At 36.0% G+C, this 20,834-nt stretch overlaps 1 protein-coding gene across 1 annotated transcript in view; it reads right to left on the reverse strand.

The window, feature by feature from the left end:
• Positions 1–20,834, reverse strand: part of LOC126267391 (papilin) — a 1,111,154-nt gene that overhangs the window by 104,037 nt on the left and 986,283 nt on the right. Inside the window, exons 25-28 of the mRNA XM_049972582.1 lie at positions 19,269–19,445; positions 17,002–17,178; positions 11,444–11,623; positions 896–1,066 (exon numbers count right to left, since the gene is read on the reverse strand). Coding sequence (XP_049828539.1) covers positions 896–1,066; positions 11,444–11,623; positions 17,002–17,178; positions 19,269–19,445 — 705 coding nt within the window. The remainder of the gene's footprint in view (positions 1–895; positions 1,067–11,443; positions 11,624–17,001; positions 17,179–19,268; positions 19,446–20,834) is intronic.

Genomic DNA, 20,834 nt, shown 5'->3' on the forward strand with positions numbered 1-20,834 from the left:
GATTTACAAATAAGTAAATAAATAAATAAATTAGTAGGAAAGAAGGAAGATTAAAATTTAACATGTTTTCAACATTGATTGAAGTAATTAGAGACACAGCAAAAGGTCTGAATGTTTCAAGGATGGGAAAGGAAATCGGCTGTGCCCTTTCAAAGAAGCCGTTCTGACATTTTTCTGGAGCACTTTAGAGAATTCATGGAAAATTTAAATCTGGATGGCCAGACATAGATTTGGACAGTCATGCTCCTGAATGAAGAAAATAATCTTCAATACACATTTTCTTTTTTTTTTTTTTTCATGCAGCTCACTTTCAAATAAATGTAATCCCCACATACACCTGTTCATGGATTTTGGAAAACAGTTTCCAGCACGGTGACTAACATGGTGTGACAAAAAAAGAACTCAACTCACCAACAGTGCTAACTAAAGCAGAGCCAACAGAAATAAATAGCACCTAAGGCCAACCACCTTCCTTCTGAAAACTTACGACTGTTCTATTACTGTTTTGTACTACTACTACTACTACTACTACTACTACTAACCTGTTGCAGTTACTTCCTTTTTTTGCCACTGTTGAGTTTTTACTGTTAATTCTGAATATTTTTATTTATCCAGCATGGACTTACAGAGTTATATTATGAAAATGATAATATATATCTTTTCTTTTCTTGGGAAACTGGTATGCAGGTTATGAAGCAAGGATTGTTCATCACACTTTAAATTTACACTGAGATATAAGTGAATAAAGTAATATACCTAAGAATTACATGTAATTATAATGAATGCATATTTATAATTTATGTTGAATTTTCATGCAAAGTGAATGATAATGGAAGAAATTATTAAAGTTTATTTTAATAAACATGCAAAAGCTTGGTCAGATACATGCACTTACCAACTTTTGAAGGACAGTCAACTTCACATTCTGTTTCTGTCTCAAACCTGTTGGCATTACCCCCACACCCACTGTAATAAAATGGCATGCACCTGTTCTCTGAGGCATCAAAAAACCATCGAGGTATACGATCTGTACAGTTTCCTTCATCTCGAGGTAGTGAGCAAGACTCTGTTAGGAGGCATCAACAACATTTAACACCATGAAATTAAAACATGCAAAATTATTCAAAAAATTATACCACATGTTAAATGTTACTGGAATATTTATGCTCTACATTAACCATGCATTTTACTTTTAATTATTAACTGTAATTGGCGTTTCTAGAAATTGTTATGGTGATTATTTGAGAAGTTGATGGAAATTACTTTCCAAGTAGACCACCCATAGAAAAGAAAGTAGGCAATAATTCTGAATGTGCATGCACTAATTCAGCTGATTTTGGTTATACATTTTCATTTTCATTTTTTTAAGCAACTGAATTTCAAATGTTAGGCAAGAAATTAAGACTCCTTTAATTCCCATGCACTTATCATAGTTATACTATTTCCTCTCACCTTCTTCTAATATAAATCTGCCCGAGAATACCTGTTCAAGATCATAATTGACTACAACTGTTTTGTTACTGGCATATCACCCAATTTTCCATTGCAGCTTAAAGTGAGAAAATTTGAATGCTTACAGAGATATGTTAACAAAAAGTGATGCAAACCAACACCATCCATCCCAACTTCTCCTATGGACTCTCCTATTGTGAGTACAGGGAAACTTTACTGGTTATTCTCTGAGTATTTTTATTTCTTGCAACTAATTCCTCTTTTTTACCAGTAATCTATGGTTGCAAAAAATAGTATTTATGTCACTTTCTAAGTGTCTTATGCTTGCTGCCTACTTGTTAGCAGAAGAATCTTCCATCGTTTAATCGCATTTTTATTGTTAATGCCATTTGTAGAACACAAAACTTTTCTACTCAGCCCTCAGTCTCTCCCTGTGCCCTTTCATATTCACACAGACCAGTACAAAACAGTGTATGCAAACCTTCTCAAAACTCCCCCCCCCCCCCCTCCCTTTTCTTCTCAACTGGGCCAAAACCATTGTACTGAATAATATCTGTTTTCTGAAATAATATATTTAAAATAAAGCTTGGCATCTAATGTCTTCTAAATACATTTCAAAACAAATAAATTTACAGTGGATTATCTGTACGTAACCATGTTTTTCAGACTTCCTTATTTGCCATCACCACATATTCACTTCATTCATCTCTGTGGAAATTCTCTTTATTTTATTTCTCTTCTCACATCAGTGTCAACTGACTTCTCTTTTATAGGGGGGACGGGGATCAATATACAATGAAAATTATATTTTCCATGTATTCTCCAGATATTCCTGGAGACTGAATTAGATTAAGGGAAGGATGTCACTCGGATGCTCTCTTCCTCAGTGTTAGTCTTCTCCTCAGTTTCTGTTCAGTTATGTTGCAGTCATCACACTTCCTTGTTATGAGTCCCCCCCCCCCCCCCTCCCCTTTTTTCAAACCTTTCTCAGATGTACAAGTTTTCAGACAAGACTTCTTTTATCTGATAATATTTATACTCTTATGTCCTAAGTGCAGGATGTCCCTGCAAAAGGGGAGGGAGGTGGGTAGGGCTTGTTTCCTCATGGCATGGAGATGGGGTTAGAATGGGAAGACTTCCCATAGACACTGTAGCCCAGTGATCCATCTGCTATATTATGAAGAATTGATAGCTGGGCCAAAAGCTGTATTTCAATTGTGAATTTTGTACAATTATGGATCTAGCTGAGATTCCAGGAATTCTCAAAATTTCTCCATCTCACGCAATCAGACAGCAACATATTGACAATATAACAATAGAAATGTATGGGCCTATTTTTGGTAGATTCTGCTATTCTGGCCTCAAAATGTGTCAATATAAGTTGGCATTTACTGGCAATAATGGACTGCTATCAGCATATCGTCTAATTATATGGCTCTTCGATCTACCGTCATATCACACGGTGCAAATTTCACAAATTCCCCCAAGTCACCTGCTCTAAGTAGCAAAGTTGTTACAACAGGTTACTGCTGGCAAATAGCAGCTGTTGGTATCTACATTGTGATGGTCTTCTTATGGAAGCCCAACTGGTTTGCTTCAAGTGGATGAATGTAGTTTTTCTACAGGCTTATACTGGCACCCACGAGTTTAAGCCTTCTGTGTATCTAAGTATCAGCAGAACTCCCAACTGGAACCAAGTTTTTGCCTTCTGAGCATTTACTGAGGCACCAATGCTCCAGCTGGTCACTGCTGTGGACAAAAGCCAAATCAAAGATGGTAAGACCTCTACTGTGCTGCAGTGGGACTGTCACTGGAAATTTATTTTAATTTAATGACAACAAGTCCAATGCACAGTCCCTTTCATTAAACTATCCAATGTGTCATGCAGTCCTTGAAGAGTAAAACTATGGATATAACATTTGTCTTCTTGAACATCATGTGTAAGATGTGCTAAGGCAGCGTTCTACTACTGCAGATATATCTGATCAGCCCAGGCTTGTATAAAGAGAGTGTTCATTGTACTTTCCTTGCATCAAGCAGAATGTTTGGCCAATGTATATATACTGTCACAGACCTTTGTGTGGCCTTGTTTCCTAAGGACGAGACTGTCTTTAATAATATCCAGCAAGGCACTCAGTTTCACAGATGGACAAAAGGCTTGTTTTAATGTTGTGTCTGTTGAGGAACCTTCTGATTCTTTAAGAATTACTGCTGAAGTACATCATGGAGACTACATGAAGTTACAATATATGACATAGCTCCATTCAGCAGTACTAAAGAGTCCTCCAAGGTATTACGTTCAGTCAACAATTCAACAAATGCAAATTTCAGGGAAAGCCTACAGCAGTTAGACTGGGATGAGGTGTACCGTGAACCTGATGCCAATTTAAAATATAATTTATTTCATGACACTTTTGTAAATGCATTTGAAAAGTGCTTCCCCAAGAAAATAGTTAAATATACTCGTAAGAAAGCATGTAACAAACTATGGCTTACTAAGGGTATAAAAATATCTTGTAACCGGAAAAGGGAAATGTATCTGACAGCAAGAAAGAGTAGTGACCCAGAAAGTATCAAACATTATAAAAACTACTGTGCTATATTAAGAAAAGTTATTGAAAAATCCAGAAGTATATGTATCATGTCTGAAATCAGCAACTCTGATAATAAAATTAAAACAATTTAGAATATTATTAAAAGAGAAACAGGTCAACCAAGAGCACAGGAAGACAGTATTACCATCAAATTGAATGAAAACTTTACAAACAAAAAGTCAGAATTTGAAAATATTTTTAATAATCATTTTCTAAATGTTTTGGATATAGTAGGATCCAGGTGTTCATTAGAAGATGCTAGGCTGTTAATGGAAGAGGCCATACCTATGCAATTTGATACAATTGAAATCTCACCCACTTCTCCCTCTGAAATTAGGAAAATAATAAACTTGCTTAAAAGCAAAAACTCTCATGGAATTGATGGCATTTCCAGCAAAATACTAAAAGCTTGTTCTCAACAGATAAGTAAGATACTCAGCCACCTGTGTAATAGCTCTCTGGAACAGAGCATTTTCCCTGATAGGCTGGAATATGCTATTGTTATACCTTTGCATAAAAAAAGGGGATGGATCTGATGTCAACAATTACTGTCCAATCTCCCTTCTAACAGTTTTATCCAAAATTTTTGAGAAAGTAATGTATTCACGAGAAGCTTCACATATCTGTAAAAATGAAGTACTAACAAAATGTCAGTTTGGTTTCCAGAAAGGTTTTTCAACAGAAATTGACATATATGCTTTCACCAATCAAATTTTGAATGATCTGAATAACCGAACACCACCCATTGGGATTTTTTGTGATCTCTCAAAGGCTTTTGATTGTGTAAATCATGAAATTCTGCTAGACAAGCTCAAGTATTGTGGCATGAGTGGGACAGTGCATAAATGGTTTAATTCATACCTAACTGGAAGAGTGCAGAAAGTTGAAATAAGCAGTTCTCATAATATCCAAAGATCAGCACATTCCTCAAACTAGGGAACTATCAAGAATGGGGTTCCACAAGGGTCAGTCTTGGGCCCTTTGTTGTTCTTAATATGTATTAATGACTTGCCATTCTATATTCATGAAGAGGCAAAGATAGTTCTCTTTGCTGATGATACAAGTATAGTAATCACACCTGACAAACAAGAATTAACTGATGAAATTGTCAATAATGGCTTTCAGAAAATTACTAAGTGGTTCCCTGTAAATGGACTCTCACTGAATTTTGATAAGACACAGTACATACAGTTCCGTACAGTAAATGGTATGACGCCATTAATAAATATAGACCTTAACCAGAAGCATATAGCAAAAGTAGAATATTCAAAATTTTTAGGTGTGTCCATTGATGAGAGATTAAATTGGAAGAAACACATTGATGATCTGCTGAAACGCTTGAGTTCAGCTACTTATGCAATAAGGGTCATTGCAAATTTTGGTGATAAACATCTTAGTAAATTAGCTTACTACGGCTATTTTCACTCATTGCTTGCATATGGCATCATATTTTGGGGTTACTCATCATTGAGGAATAAAGTATTTATTGCACAAAAACGTGTAATCAGAATAATAGCTGAGATCTACCCAAGATCATCCTGTAGACATTTATTTAAGGATCTAGGGATATTCACAGTAGCTTCTCAGTATATATACTCTCTTATGAAATTTGTTATTAACAACCAAACTCAATTCAAAAGTAATAGCAGTGAGCATAACTACAGTACTAGGAAAAAGAATGATTTTCACTATTCAAGATTAAATCTAACTTTGGCACAGAAAGGGGTGAATTATACAGCCACTAAAGTCTTTGGTCACTTACCAAATAGTATCAAAAATCTGACAGATAACCAACAAGTATTTAAGAAGAAATTAAAAGAATTTCTGAATGACAACTCCTACTACATCGAAGAATTTTTAGATATAAATTAAGAAAAAAAAGAAAAAATTTAAAAAAACAAAAAATTGTTATATTAACTTAATTATGTTGTCATATTAAAAACAAAGATTCCAAGACTTACCAAGCGGGAAAGCGCCGGTAGACAGGCACAATAAATAAAACACACAAACACACACACAGAATTTCTAGCTTTCGTAACCGACGGTTGCTTCTTTAGGAAAGAGGGAAGGAGAGGGAAAGACGAAAGGATGTGGGTTTTAAGGGAGAGGGTAAGGAGTCATTCCAATCCCGGGAGCGGAAAGACTTACCTTAGGGGGGAAAAAGGACAGTTGTACACTCACACACACACACACACACACATATCCATCCGCACATACACAGACACAAGCAGACATTTGTAAAGGCAAAGAGTTGTTAAATTAACTTAATTATGTCGTGTATTGGAAAATTTGACTCGTTCCACATCATTACGAAATATCGTATTCATGATCCATGGAACTAGTATTAATCTAATCTAATCATTTGTGGGTGCCTCTGTTTCTTCATTTTGTTCCCACACTTTAGATGGAATGCATGATGAAACTGTTTTTCTTGAATAGCCGCCCAGTCAGAAAACCATCCTTAAGTTTAACCTGGCAGCCTAGGACAGTCCAAAGTTATGCATGTTCTGTGAATTAGTCTCCTACAGCTTGCAAATACAGATCTGTTTCAGTTGGCTTGTGGTACATGCTACGTGCCAGCATTCTCTTGACTTTCCGTTACACCAAAACAAATAATAATAGTATGCCCTCTTGCCCTGACTCCATCATCAATTGGATATTAGGAGAGAGCATACTGAAATGTTGAAGAAACATGGGAAGTCCTTTCACTCCATCAGGCCACGCTACTTGCTCATTGTACTTGTCATCGAATAAAACTATGTTGAAGTTAACACATATTTAAAAAGCACCAGAATGTTCACATCAATGCTCCTGACAGTCAACTCCAAAGGAACTTTTGTAATTGAAGACACTGTATTAAGTAGGAGGTTCTGTGGTTGTAGTCTGACAATGCTCACTTTAATTTTTTGCCTTGCACATTCATGGTTTCAGTATACAGTTCCTTCTCAGTTAAACTGACAACTGTAGGCTTCTTGTCGTGGCTTGTTTAGGAAACTGTCAAATGCTACTTTCTGCAAAGTGACAAACTGCTTCTTGTCGTGGCTTGTTTAGGAAACTGTCAAATGCTACTTTCTGCAAAGTGGCGATTTTATAGCTCTACGGATCTCCTTATGTTCTGATGTCAGTCCACTATCAAGAAAATGTAGACAACCTAGCAGACATACTGAGATTTAGATGATGTAGATAACATATTATATTATGGTAATGGGAATTAATTATGCCTGGCACATAAACATGTCATGGAGATATGCAATTGGAGTAATCTCTCCCCCTCCCAACTTCAATTTTGTGTGTGTGTGCGATAGAGAGAGAGAGAGAGAGAGAGAGAGAGAGAGAGAGAGAGAGAGAGAGAGAGAGAGAGAGAGAGAGAGAGCAATTACTTATATAGAAATGAGTGTTTGTAGAATCTAATATAATTTTCTGTTATCTAGAGGTGAGTGTTATAATCTTTACTAAGTTTGTTCTTTCTTGTAACATAATGTGCATGCTTGGCAAATGCATTATTTTATTAAGACTTACTGTTGTAGGGTTTTCAATGAAACAAAGATAAGCTCAGGAAGTCACAGGCAGCTAAAATAAACGTGACCATTATAATGTGCTTTGAACTAAACAAAAGTTCTACAAATAATTCCTGAAATAGCATACAGGTAATGATACTGGGCACATAAGATGAACAGTAACATAGCAAACTAAAATGAAGTTGTAAATTTGTATATTAAATAATACATCAGTACATACTCCATAAAACAAGTTTCCACTAATATCAAACATAAATAACATCCCACGTATATCTGTCTCCTACTACTATTAATTTAAGACATATTTATGTTATTTCACTTCCTCACCTTCCACGCATTTCAACTTCTTGTTTATAACCATCAAAGGAAATGTTGTTCTAAACCATGAAATTAGTGTCAGTAAAATCAGATGACAAGAATGAAGAGAAGAAACAGCCCCTGTTTGGAGTCTTTGCTGATAATATGTCTGAATATTATTTACTGCCACTGAGCATGTGTGTCTGGAGGTTCCAACCATCCTTTCAGTTTCAATTTTGGGTGAAGCTAGTGTTTATTTTTCCCAAATACAAATAAAGATTGATTCATACTAGCCATCAATGGACTGGAATGAAAGGCATCACATCCTCAAATGGAAGCATGTTCATACTAGACAGACATCATTTCACTTACTGAATGATGAAATTGAGGTGATGAGACACCATCTGTGATACAAAAAGATGAAATATAGTTTCAGAGTTAAGTAACTAACAATGATAGTACAGTTCATTAATGGTCAAAGAAAAGTTCATTATGCGGCAGCAGAACACATACATATAAAAGAATGTTGTAATTGGTAAGCTTTCGGAGCCAGTCGCTTATTCTTCAGACAGAAGGGTTGAAGGGAAAGGAAGAAGGGTAAAAGAAAAGGACTGGAGAGGACTAGGAAAAGGGGTAGATTTCGGAAAGTAACTCAGAACCGCAGGTCAGGGGAGACTCACCGTACAGGATGAGAAGGAAAGACTGATTGTTGGGGACTGCATCGGCAAAGATTTGAAAACCTGAGAGCTTTCCTTCTCACCCTGTACAGTATGTCTCCCCTGATCCGCGATTCTGGGTGACTTTCCAGAAATCTACCAATTTTCCTAGTCCTCTCCAGTCCTTTTCTTTTACCCTTCTTCCTTTTCCTTCAACCCTTCTGTCTGAGGAAAGCTCTGAAAGCTTGCCAATAACAACAGTCTTTTATGTGTGTGTTCTGCCACCGCTTGGTAATGGGAACTTCCCATTATCCACCAGGCCTCAATCTCCGCTAATTTCAAGTTGCCGCCACTCATACCTCACCTGTCATTCAACATCATCTTTGCCTCTGCACTTCCGCCTCGACTGACATCTCTGCCCAAACAACTTTGCCTTTAAATATGTCTGATTGTGTTTGTATATGTGTGTGGATGGATATGTGTGTGTGTGCGCGAGTGTATACCTATTCTTTTTTCCCCTAAGGTAAGTCTTTCCGCTCCCGGGATTGGAATGACTCCTTACCCTCTCCCTTAAAACCCACATCCTTTCATCTTTCCCTCTCCTTCCCTCTTTCCTGATGAAGCAATCGCCGGTTGCGAAAGCTCAAAATTTTGTGTGTGTCTTTTTATTGTGCCTATCTACCGGCACTTTCCCATTTGGTAAGTCATGGAATCTTTGTTTTTAATATATTTTTCCCATGTTGAATGTTTCTTTCTATTTTATTTACAATTAAATAATTTTGTCAATAACTGATTGTTTTTGTTGTTATAAAGGTTCACTATGGATATTCTTTATGGAAGTTGTATGGTAAATTTTCCACATTGCTGAGAGTGAAAGAATACAAAGAGCATCATGCAAACATTTCAAATAATCAATTTTTTTCTCAAGTAAATATATACATAGAAACACATTAAGCGATATTTTGATGACAATTTGTACAGCTTTTTCACTCTATCCATTGTGTTTTTTTCCTAAACAGCAAAGAAATCGAATATAACTGTATTTTTTCTTCTTCTGTACAGCTGAATCTCTGACTGTTTTATCTATTTATGTTCTTATTTAGACACAGAGTAGACTTTTTATTTGTCTGCACGTTATAAAATCTAAATTATTTTTCGATTTCAGATACGCTGCTTCTTTTGTAGAACTCTCATAGCAAAAAATATCTAAGTCCTTATAAAACATTCACAATATCTTTTCCTGTTTTGTTGACATTCTGTGTGGATATCACTACTTGAAATGTACTGTGTGATATTTTGATGTTGCATTCCTGAAGTATGATGTGAATCAACTTTAAATCATACTAACAGGAAGACACTGGAACTATATTTACTGCATTATAGAAAGGGAAAATATTTTCACTTATTGTAATCATGTGCAACAATACAGCTCTTACTGACATGAAGAGTTATGCCAAAATCCTTGACATATTGTGAAATGCATACTTTCCCAAGAATTTTACAAATTAACATTGTTAAAGAACAAAAGTCTCCAACATTGAACTATGAAAAAAAATTGTTTCCATTTGCTGTAACAGCTTTATGTAGTTGAAGGAAAAGTGCCAAGGCACTGTGTGATTTGTATCCCATATTAAGGAGAAGAGTTTTCATGATTGGCTGGGCACATGAGTTTACACATGAAGGAAAGCCATGGTACACCATTTAAACAGATTCATTTGGTAAAACACTGTGGTGTTTAAATCAACTTTGACAAATTATGCTTCAATAGTGTTCGGATCTGTAGTTTCACTGACACTAATGAAATTGTTGAATAGAAGTAACAGAACATAAATTATATATTTTAAAATATGTAAAAATGTTATGTACAGATGCTGAGACATAATAAATGTCATTTTATGGCAGATTCTAGGAACATAAGAAGCTTACAGATTGAGTTATGAGAGGTCATATTCTGGCAAAGAGTAAATACAAGGTGTTATAATGAGTGTTGATGGGGGCCAACTTAACAAAGCTTAGTACACATAAGCAATAAATATAATGCTTTTTGAAATTTTGTAATGCAGAGCCAAAAGAAAGAATTTCATCTACACCATAGAAAGTACAATTACCTAAAGACTTTGAGCAATTTGGAATTTGTAATCCAATTTATGAGACATTGCTGATTTAGAAAACTTATTTTTCAGATAAAGTGTAAATGGAGAAATGGCAAATTTTTACATTTTATTCCAATGAAGAAATTTTCTGATTTGCAAAAATTGGGTTCTCTTTCCATGTCTGTAAGAATATAAATATTTTGTAAGTTTTGTGGTATAGTACCTCAACAGGTAGCATGCAAAATACTTTACACAAATAAAAGAGAAACATACACCTTCCCCAGCATTCCAGTAACGAGAGTGAAGATGGGATGCAAAAGCAACAACACAAAAGCCTTTTTCCCAACAAACATCACCATCAGCAGCAATAATGCTACAGAAGTGAAAGATACCACAATGCGTGCCTACAGATCATTGATTTCTGAATACCTCTCATTATGTCAGAGACTTCACACTTAGACTTGCATTCGGCTTCAGTCTTAAACCTGTTTCCATTGCCTTGGCAACCACCATAAACAAACTGCTGACATCTTTTCTGTTCAGCATCATAATGCCAACGCAACATAGCACCTAGGCACGGACCCATATCCTTCGGAAGAGCACAAATATCCATTACTGCTGAAACAAAGTTTGTAACACAGCAAGGCAGAATATTTAATATGAGGATATGTCTCCTGGATGCCTGGAAAGAAAGTTATATAATCCTATACCTCTGTTATAATACATGAAAAATTTTAAAACTGTCTACAACTATGTGTCGCAGCTTATCTCAACTACATAAGTAATTTTTTTACTGAGACATCTTGAACATATTCTATGATGAATTTACTTACCCCTACTTCGTCCAGGTTGCAAACACTGTTGATGACAAGCTGCTTCAGTGAGGAAGTTATTTCTGTTTCCTTTACAGCCACCATATGCAAATTCTTCACACACACCATCTTCTCTGTTGAAGAACCACCTTCGGTAATTACCCTTACACGGACCTTCATCTTTTGGTTGCTCACATGCATCTACCATTAAAAAATAAAAAATTCTGTAGCTTTGGATGGGATACCCTCGAAAGTCATTAAATAGTAGGACATCCACTATCTTTAATAATTAAGCAGAATAAGAATGTTTCACATATGCAGTAAAATAAGTAGGAGTTAACTCACTGCTCAAAAAGGATCATGAAGAGATATAAGAAACTATTGCTTTATCTCTCTTTTGCCAGTTTTGTCAAAAGTATTCGGAGAAGCTGCTGCTCCCCAAATATGTAACTTGATTACAAGCCATGGGATTATTTCATATAAACAATTTGGTTTCAAAATTTTGTGGATGTCATGAATAATTTTGTTGTAGTTATAGGAATCTTTTGTGCCTTATGAAGGTCTCTTATTTCATAAACCACATTGTTAATCCATATAGTAGATAAAGATGGAATGAAGGGCAGCACTTATGGGCTTATTCTGTACAGTGCACCTCGCAATAGTTTGTAACTGCTAAATATGTATAGGAATTGGATATACCTCCCAAATTCCCCCCCCCCCCCCCCCTCTCTCTGCCCACCTTCTCCTCACCCCTTCACTGTTTCACCCTTACGAACGACGACAAGCGTCAAGCCACCAAAGGATTGCGTTCTGCCCATACTTGACCTAGTGCACAGCTTGTGGGATAGTGTGGCTCTACTGTGAATGCGCCTTTCAACTCCTCTCTCTGGCTACAGTATGCTGTCGTCCACAGTGGCACTGAAGTTGCTCACTGGGCTTCATGTAAGGCTTCCTCCTTCTGTCTCTGTGCATCACCTCCTCCCCTCCTCTCTCTGTCCATCTGGTCCTCACCCCTCTCTGTGTCCATTTCATTCACCCCACCCCGTTTCATGTCCTCTAACCCCTCTCTCTGACACTGAGCCTTGTTTACTGCTATTGCAAACAAAGTCACTTAAAATGAATGGGTAAATGGGTTGGGAACATTGGTACAAGGGATACGAGGGAGAAATCTCTCCAGATGTTGGATATGTCAGGACAGTAGCTTCAGTGTAAGTATTTTATATAGTTTCAGTCTGAAAATAAGTAGTATTACAAAGTTTTGCACAATTTATGTTCCATAGAAATATTCTAATTGTAAGCCAATAAACCATAAATACACCTTTCCTGTTTTCTGTAAAACTGACAAAGAAAATCAGCATGTTGTTGTGTATCCTTTTTTTCCTTTTCCTTTTTTTTTTCTCAAAAGAATCAGCTGGCATTTGACTGTGTTTTTTTATCTTCTGTACTATCTAGGTTTTGACTTTTATGCCATTATCAAGTTCAGTGCTAAAAAGTTCTTAGACCATTAACACATTATATCTGTTATGGCAGTCCTAAGCAGGTAACAGTTATAATGTGTTAAGCGTCTAATAAATTTCAGCATTTTACTCGATAATAGCATAAAAGACAAAATCTAGATAGCACAGAAGGTAAATACAATAACACACAGTCAAATAGCAGTTTATTCTTTCAAAAAATATTGAATGACTGTGACTCAGAGCCATCAAAAATATTTTATACAATTTTTGTTTGAAATTACATATGAGATGTGTGAGGAATATTATGAGACTGACAACACTACGACAAATCTGGCAAAGCTGTGTTGTGCTAATTGTGTACACCAGAGTGTTCACCCCTTCCAGATGCTCAATCTGAGTTTCAGCTCCATACAGTCATCATGTGATTTTTTTGATGCCACCAAATTTTGTGTTAAACTGTGCGAATCCACAAGCATGACATTTGAAAATTTGAAATGTGCCTATGGGGAACATTTGTTATCAAGAGTACAAGTTGTCCACTGGCTCAAATCATTTCTGGAAGGCCCAGGGAGACCTTCAACTTCAAAAACCAATGAAAATGTTGAACGTGTGCATGCTCATGTGAGATTGTTCCTCCATGAAAAACTGTCAACCAAGCATTTCACAAAGATGTTCTTGAAAGGCTCAAGAAAAGGGTGATTCGAGTGAGACTGAACACTGCACACAAGTGACAATGCCCCCTGCCACATGGTCACTTCCATCGCAGTATTTTTGACCTCAAAAGGCATTCCTGTTGAACCACAACCCCCCTGTTCACCTGATCTGAGTCCTTGTGACCTTTTTCTTTTCCCAAAACTGAAAAAAAAAGTCTTAAAAGGATGTCATTCTGGGTCTCTGGAGGACATTCCAAAGAATGTGACTGACATGTTAAAGGCCCTAACAGTTGATTCTTTCCAGATCTGCTGCCAAGGCTAGGAACAAAGGTTCTGCCAGTGTATAGCTGCCGAAGGGAACTACTTTGAAGAGGACAATACTGTTGTTTGAAAAAATTAAAAAAAATGGTAGATAAAAAATCAGTCTCATTGCTTTTCTCACACACCTCATGTAAGGAGAAAGAATATATATATATATATATATATATATATATATATATATATGAGAAACAATTTGTTTAATGGTTTACATGCTTTGCTATCACAGTTGAAGCTGAGCTGCAAGAAAGAAAACAAAACTGCACATTTGCACAGCACAACACAGCATTTTCTTCCTCACAGTCTATTTTAACAGAAAACCTGTGGATTGCCATACAAAAAATATGTAGCCTATGTCAGTCTGAACATTCACTAGAGTATCAGTAGAAATCTGAAGTAAATTTGTCAAGAACTTTTTGAGATTTTTGTCGATAATGTTTAACCTTCACAAATTAAACATATTTATACATCATAAATATGTAGCCTATGTCTGTCCCAATGTTCATTAGAGTGTTGCGTAAAACCTTGAAGTAAATTAGTCAAATAGTCCATTGGCAACTACATTAAACAATCTGTCTTTATATAGATAAGACAAAGAATAACTGCCTATTCATTAAAAGTAAATTATGCTTAGAATTGCATAGGGTTCCCCTGAATGACCTATTCTCTATTAATGATTTGCTGAACAACAAAAACTCTCCACCAGTTTTGTCTGCAGATAACACTCCTATATTAACTGAAAATCATAATAATTTCTGTGTGGCATATGAAGCCCTTCCAGTTCAACCTCTGCTGAATAGTGTCAAGTGTTTCCACAATATTTTCAAGGTAGTCAGGTACAAAATTAATTGTTAATGTCGTGTGGAAACTATTGCCATTAATGCAATTGCACACAAATCTTAAAGCAGTTCTGATGGAAAACAAGCGTAGACAAAGACAGAAGTCAAGGTACAAAAGGCATTGCAGCAAGGGATTATGCTAATGTTCATTAAACAGTTTCACTCAAATCTAATGAGGAAGAAAAACAACTTCTGATGGTCAAATTTGATTCCATCATCTGAAGTTTGGACTTATACCTTCATCAAGGAAGAAGACACTCAAACTAAGCATGATTATAGCAACATATAAGAAACAGTGAATATTAAAAAAATATTACACTGTCCATACTGCTGTCCCAGTTTGGTACCCTAGATTTTAACTTGTTTAACTGTTACTGAATTCTTTAGGAACACAACACCCTTAAAGAACTGATACACACCATGGATATTGTAGAACTGCTGGTTATGTTCCTTTATTGCTCATTGATGCACTGTTCAGTACATCTAAGTGCTATATACTTTCATTTCTTTAACGAGAAACATTATGGTGTAATGAAACCTGTGTACATATTAGTATCACAGTTTAAAATTTTGTTACAGAAATGACAATTTTAAACTTCCATAACACTAATATGAGGTGTGGCAATAAAGAAACTGGATTCATGCTCTAACACTTTATTGAAAAAACTTACACATAACTGAAATGTAGTCCCCTTCAATGTGGTCCCCTCTCTGATCCCTGCACCACTTCATGCGAATTTTCATTGCTGGAAGCAGTGCTGCAAGTCTTTTTCTGTAATGTTGCTGACGAGGGTCGTAGCATTTTCCTTCACTTCATCCATAGACACAAACCTGGTTCCTCCAAGTGTACACTTCAGTTTTGGGAAGTGAAAGAAATCGCATGATGCTAGGTCAGGTGAATGGGATGGACGTTCCATCACTGGAATGTTGTTTTTCACCAAAAATCTCTTCACAGACATTGTACTTGGGGACAGAACGTTATCCTGACAAGGAATCCATGAGCGATTCTTCCACAGATCTGGTCTCCTTCGTCACAAACATTCACAGAGGGTTTTCAGAACAGTTACATAATAAACTTGATTGACAGTCTGACCTACAGCCACCCAATCAATGTAGATAATCTGTTGGACATTGAAGAAAACAATCATCCTTTTTTTAAAAATTTTGATTTGCTCCTGTGGACTTTCTTCTTCCTAGGGGATTGTGGGCTCTTCCAATGCATCGATTGTCACTTAGTATCTGGATTGTATTGGAATATCCATGTTTCATCACACATAATTACTTTGCCGAGGTAATCAGGGTCATTTTCAACATTTTCAAGAGTGTCAGCACAGCAGTCCACTCGATGTTGCTTTTGCTCGCTTGAGAGGATTGTTGGCACCACTTTAGCACAAACCTTTGTCATGCCCAGATCGTCATGCAGAATTTGTCTAACAGTTTCCTAACTGAACAATGGAAAATCCAGGATGGAATGTAACAATATTATGAGAAGGAAAGTTGCTGCTCACCAAATAGCAGAGATATTGAGTTGCAGATAGGCACAACAGAAAGACTCTCACAGTTATAGCTTTCGGCCATTAAGGCCTTCATCAACAGTAGACACACATAGGCACATGCACTCACGCTGTGTTTGCATGAGTGTGTGTGCATGTGCATATGCGTGTCTATTGTTGATGAAGGCCTTAATGGTCAAAAGTTATAATTGTAAGAGTCCTTTTGTTGTGCCTATCTGCAGTGCAGAATCTCCGCTATTTGGTGAGTAGCAACTTTCCTTCTCATAATATAGTTTCCTTATTGATGCAGACAAGTTCTGAAATTGCTTGAATGCTCAGGTGGCAGCCTCCTTGAACAATCATATTGACCTTTTCCACATTCTCGCCAGTTTTCAAAGTGGAAGGACGTCTTCAACATCTTCCCTACCATCCATGAACCTCTTAACCCACTCATAAACACACCCATGAGATAGACACTGATCATCATAAACTTGTTTCTCAAATTGTAAGTTTCTGTGGCAGATTTTCCAAGTTTTGTGAGGAATTTGATGTTAGCACATTGCTCCACTTTAGAGTGTACCATAATTCTGACAGAGTTCAGACACAAGACCCGTTTCTAGGAAGTTTTATAACCAGACTAACCACCACAGCAATGTGAAATTTTATATGTATGTCAGGGAGAGTTCCAAGATTATTTTCCCACTCTTCTCTTTGTCATCAATAAAATCAGAAATATGCGCAACAACCAATCTGGTTTCTTTATTGCCACAACTCTTATTACTTTCTTAACAGAGAAGAGAAATTATTGCAGTATCTTACCAATGGTATCAGGGAGGACACAAAGTGCCTCACATTCCTCTTGAGTTTGGAATTTGTTGTTGTTACCCAAACAACCTCCATAAATGAACTGACCACACTGCTTTCTTTCCGAATCATAATACCAAGTTGGATAGTAGCCTTCACAGGGACCTGCTATCTTAGGTAAGTAACATGCCTCTGCAATCATAAAATATACTTATTACTGGTACAGTAGATTGGCTAAATTAACATTAAACAGTTCTCAGTTTAACCATCAAAAGACAACCTATCAACAACTCAGAAACTGATTGGAAAAAGAGAGAGACAGATAACTGATAAATAATTAATGCTAGAAGGACATTTTCTGAAGAAAATAGCACTAAAAAGAAGACAAATCAAACATTTTTAAAATATGTTCTGTGCCTGATCAGCCCATCAACACTGCTGTCTGTTTATTCTGATAGCACAGTTACTATGACTTTGCCCTTACTAGATGTGAATGCAACAGTGAATTATGATTTGGCATTGCAACTGAGTTACAGCTGTACTTCTCTTTTATTTTTCCAAGCTGCCATCTGAATATGTATTTTAGATGAGGCCACCTCTTTTGCCCCACTAAGTAATATTAGAACATTAATTATCTACCTTATAGTCACAGTCATAAGAGTCATACATTATCATTACATTATTTTTAAAAAAGGTTAACTGTACCATTGGCAGCGACATAACTGGCTATACTAAACAAGTGTCTGTTCAACTTATTTAGTAAGAGTGTACACACACACACACACACACACACACACACACACACACACACACAAAATTCATAATACATAAACTGAAATAATATTATATTCACTGTGGTTGTCTGCATACTATAGTTAATCACGTCTCATGTTAAGTTTTGGCTGACTAGGTACACAAATCCAGATCATATAACAGACTGTACATGCTGTAACATGGAATAGTTTTCAAAACACTTAAGTGACACTCATTGTGACATAATTGTGACAGTTGCTGATGTTTTGCACTGATCTGTGAACTACATATTTTAACTTTTTTAGTACTTCTGAACTGTAATGATCCAAGGGAAGGATTTGTTTGTGTGATCACAGAAACTCAGTATTGTTATCAATGATCTTCCTGCTGCTACTTACTAAACAGGAAGCTGTGTAACAAAAATCTCAAGACGCATTTTGTAATGGTGTGTTCAGTATTCACTGAGATACAAACAGGTAATCTACAAAGAAAAAATGTATTTATAAATCAATGTGTTGGTACTTTAATGGTTTAGAATAACATTTTGTGGCTTATAATAAGTTTTTGCTTTATTTTGAATTTTTTTTTGTGTGTGTGTAAATCCATAAACTAATTGTGTTGAGCAAGAACTCACCAGTACAGAATGCTTCAGGGTTTAGAGAACTTAAATTTTCAGTTTATGTATGAAATAGAAAGTATCCACAGAAAATTGAGATTGTAAATGACTGAATGAAATTAAAAACTGATGGAAACAAATGAAAACCAAATGCAGAATTGTCAGTGGAGACAAATGTATGAATTTGAATTCTGGGCAGTGCTGTTTTGTAACAGGAAACATATTTCTTCAAGGTGAAGGGAAAAAAGTATCTTGCAAAAATATTTCAAAATAGTAAAGTTAATTGTGATTAACCTTATAATAATTGAAATCTATGATCTTGTCGTTAAGCATATATGGATGATACAGTGGCAGAGGTGACAATGGACTTTGTGGAGACTGATGTGAAGAGCTGATTGTTTTCTCCTTGCACACTTGTCAAGTAAAATATTTTGTAAGAATACCTGAATCACCACATCCTGTTAACAAGATAAGTAGCAAAATGGATTCACAATTTTCCATAATTTAACAAAAATTTTATCATCACTGGCATGACATACTATGTTTTTTCATAAGCCATTAATATAAATCAACTTAATGTAATGGCATTTAAATTATTGTTTTTCATATTTTAGGTGGAGTGAAAATGTTAAAACTTCTGTGTCCTGTTTGTGGGCTTCAGTTCTCATTTATTCCCACAAAATGCAAAACAAATATTCTGATTATTCAACGAGTTTTGAAACTCCTCTGAAACATTACTAGAATCATAAGAATTGTGTGGAAGCTGGACATCCTGTGTACATACCTTAAATATTATAAAGTGATGTAAACTCTACAAACCTTATAATCTTCAAAATTTTAACATCTTAAATTACAATTGAAACTCCCAAAATACAAATATTAGCATTGTTTTTAGAAATAGATAGTTCACTACCTCTTCCAGGAGGTTCAACACAGATATTCTTGCATTCTTCTTGTGTTTTGAATCTGTTGTCATTGCCTTCACAGCCACCATACCAAAACCGTGAACAACCTCCATATTCAGTGTCAAAGAACCACTTGACAGTAAAATCTCGACATGAGCCTCGGGACTTTGGTAATGTACAGATTTCTGTAATAAAAGCAAAACCTTTAATCCTGAAACAAGATGTTAATAGCAAAATGTGCAATAAAACATAATGCCAACAGTCACAAATGCAACAGCCAGTCCTGTGTATAACAAAGGAAAGAAGAGTATTATCTTCGCTAATGAGTAAGTTTTGGGAAGAAATAAGGAAGAAATACAATGAAATCACTTGATTTTTGTACAGAAACAGGAAGAAAATAACAGGTGGATTATGTTAGCGTGATCTGTGTTGCTTTACCCCTTTGCAGTATCTAATTTCATTTAAGTATACTGAAACTGCTCAGGTGTAATAATTACATATTTTTACATTGCCACATAGCAGTTAAAACATGTAGGTGGCAACGGTGCTGCAGCTACACAAAAGTGAATTCTGTTGCATGAACACTTGTTCTTAAGAGGTAATTTGTACAGACCTGATCAATTTCTCAGGCCTCCACAATGAGAGTGTTAGATATTGTATGGATAAATGAATAAGAATGTTTTATTTTATATATGACAGCAATCAAGAAAACATTGACAGGGGCAAATAAATGTACTAAATAATTATCATTTGTTTTTATGTATGCATCTAATATACATCCTCAACTTTTCAATATTTATAGCTATCAAAAGATTTTGATGGACTGTAAATAATCGAAGGAGTAAGGGTAACAACTCACTGTATAGTTGAGACGGTGAGTGGCTGATTGGCAGGTAAGTAAGACTGAAAATGTTGCTGAACTTTTGACTACAGAATAAACATACTGACACATTCATACATTCACATGGCTACACTGTGCCAGATGACTACATTGTACCAGCTGTGGAGCACATCATTGTGCAGCACACACAACTCCCCCTGACTATGCCAGAGTGAGCTCACTGGTACCACATTTATACTCTGTGTGTTTGCTGACCTCTCGCCTGTCATATTGTGTACATGCTGCACCCGTGCAATGTAGTTGGCCAGGAGAATGTAGCCATGTAGGCACTTGTTGATACTGTAGTTATCTCTGAAAAAGGACATTATCTGAAAGCTCACCTAGATTTTCAATCTTATCTACGTGCTTATCAACCACTTAATACCCTTACCATACCTTTACAGCAAGTTATTACATTTACTCTTTATGTTGTTTAAATTCCAATATTTAAGCTGAGAAGGAGTTTAGAAAATGGGTCACAAAGTAAGGATATGTAGGTCTCTGCAAATAGTTTCTGAATTTCTCCTTGAAATGTACAATGACTTTGTTTAACCCTACATGGTGGAATTCCCAATACAGGTGATGGGATCACATACAATACAGTGAAGTACTCTTAGCTTTTGTCACAGGTTCTTTCTTTGAGGAGAAAGGAGGGTTCACGCCACTCAGAACCATAAAAAGGAAAAGATGCAAG

The sequence above is a fragment of the Schistocerca gregaria genome, chromosome 4, assembly GCF_023897955.1.
Source record: "Schistocerca gregaria isolate iqSchGreg1 chromosome 4, iqSchGreg1.2, whole genome shotgun sequence".
In the NCBI taxonomy this organism is placed as follows: Eukaryota; Metazoa; Arthropoda; class Insecta; order Orthoptera; family Acrididae; genus Schistocerca; species Schistocerca gregaria.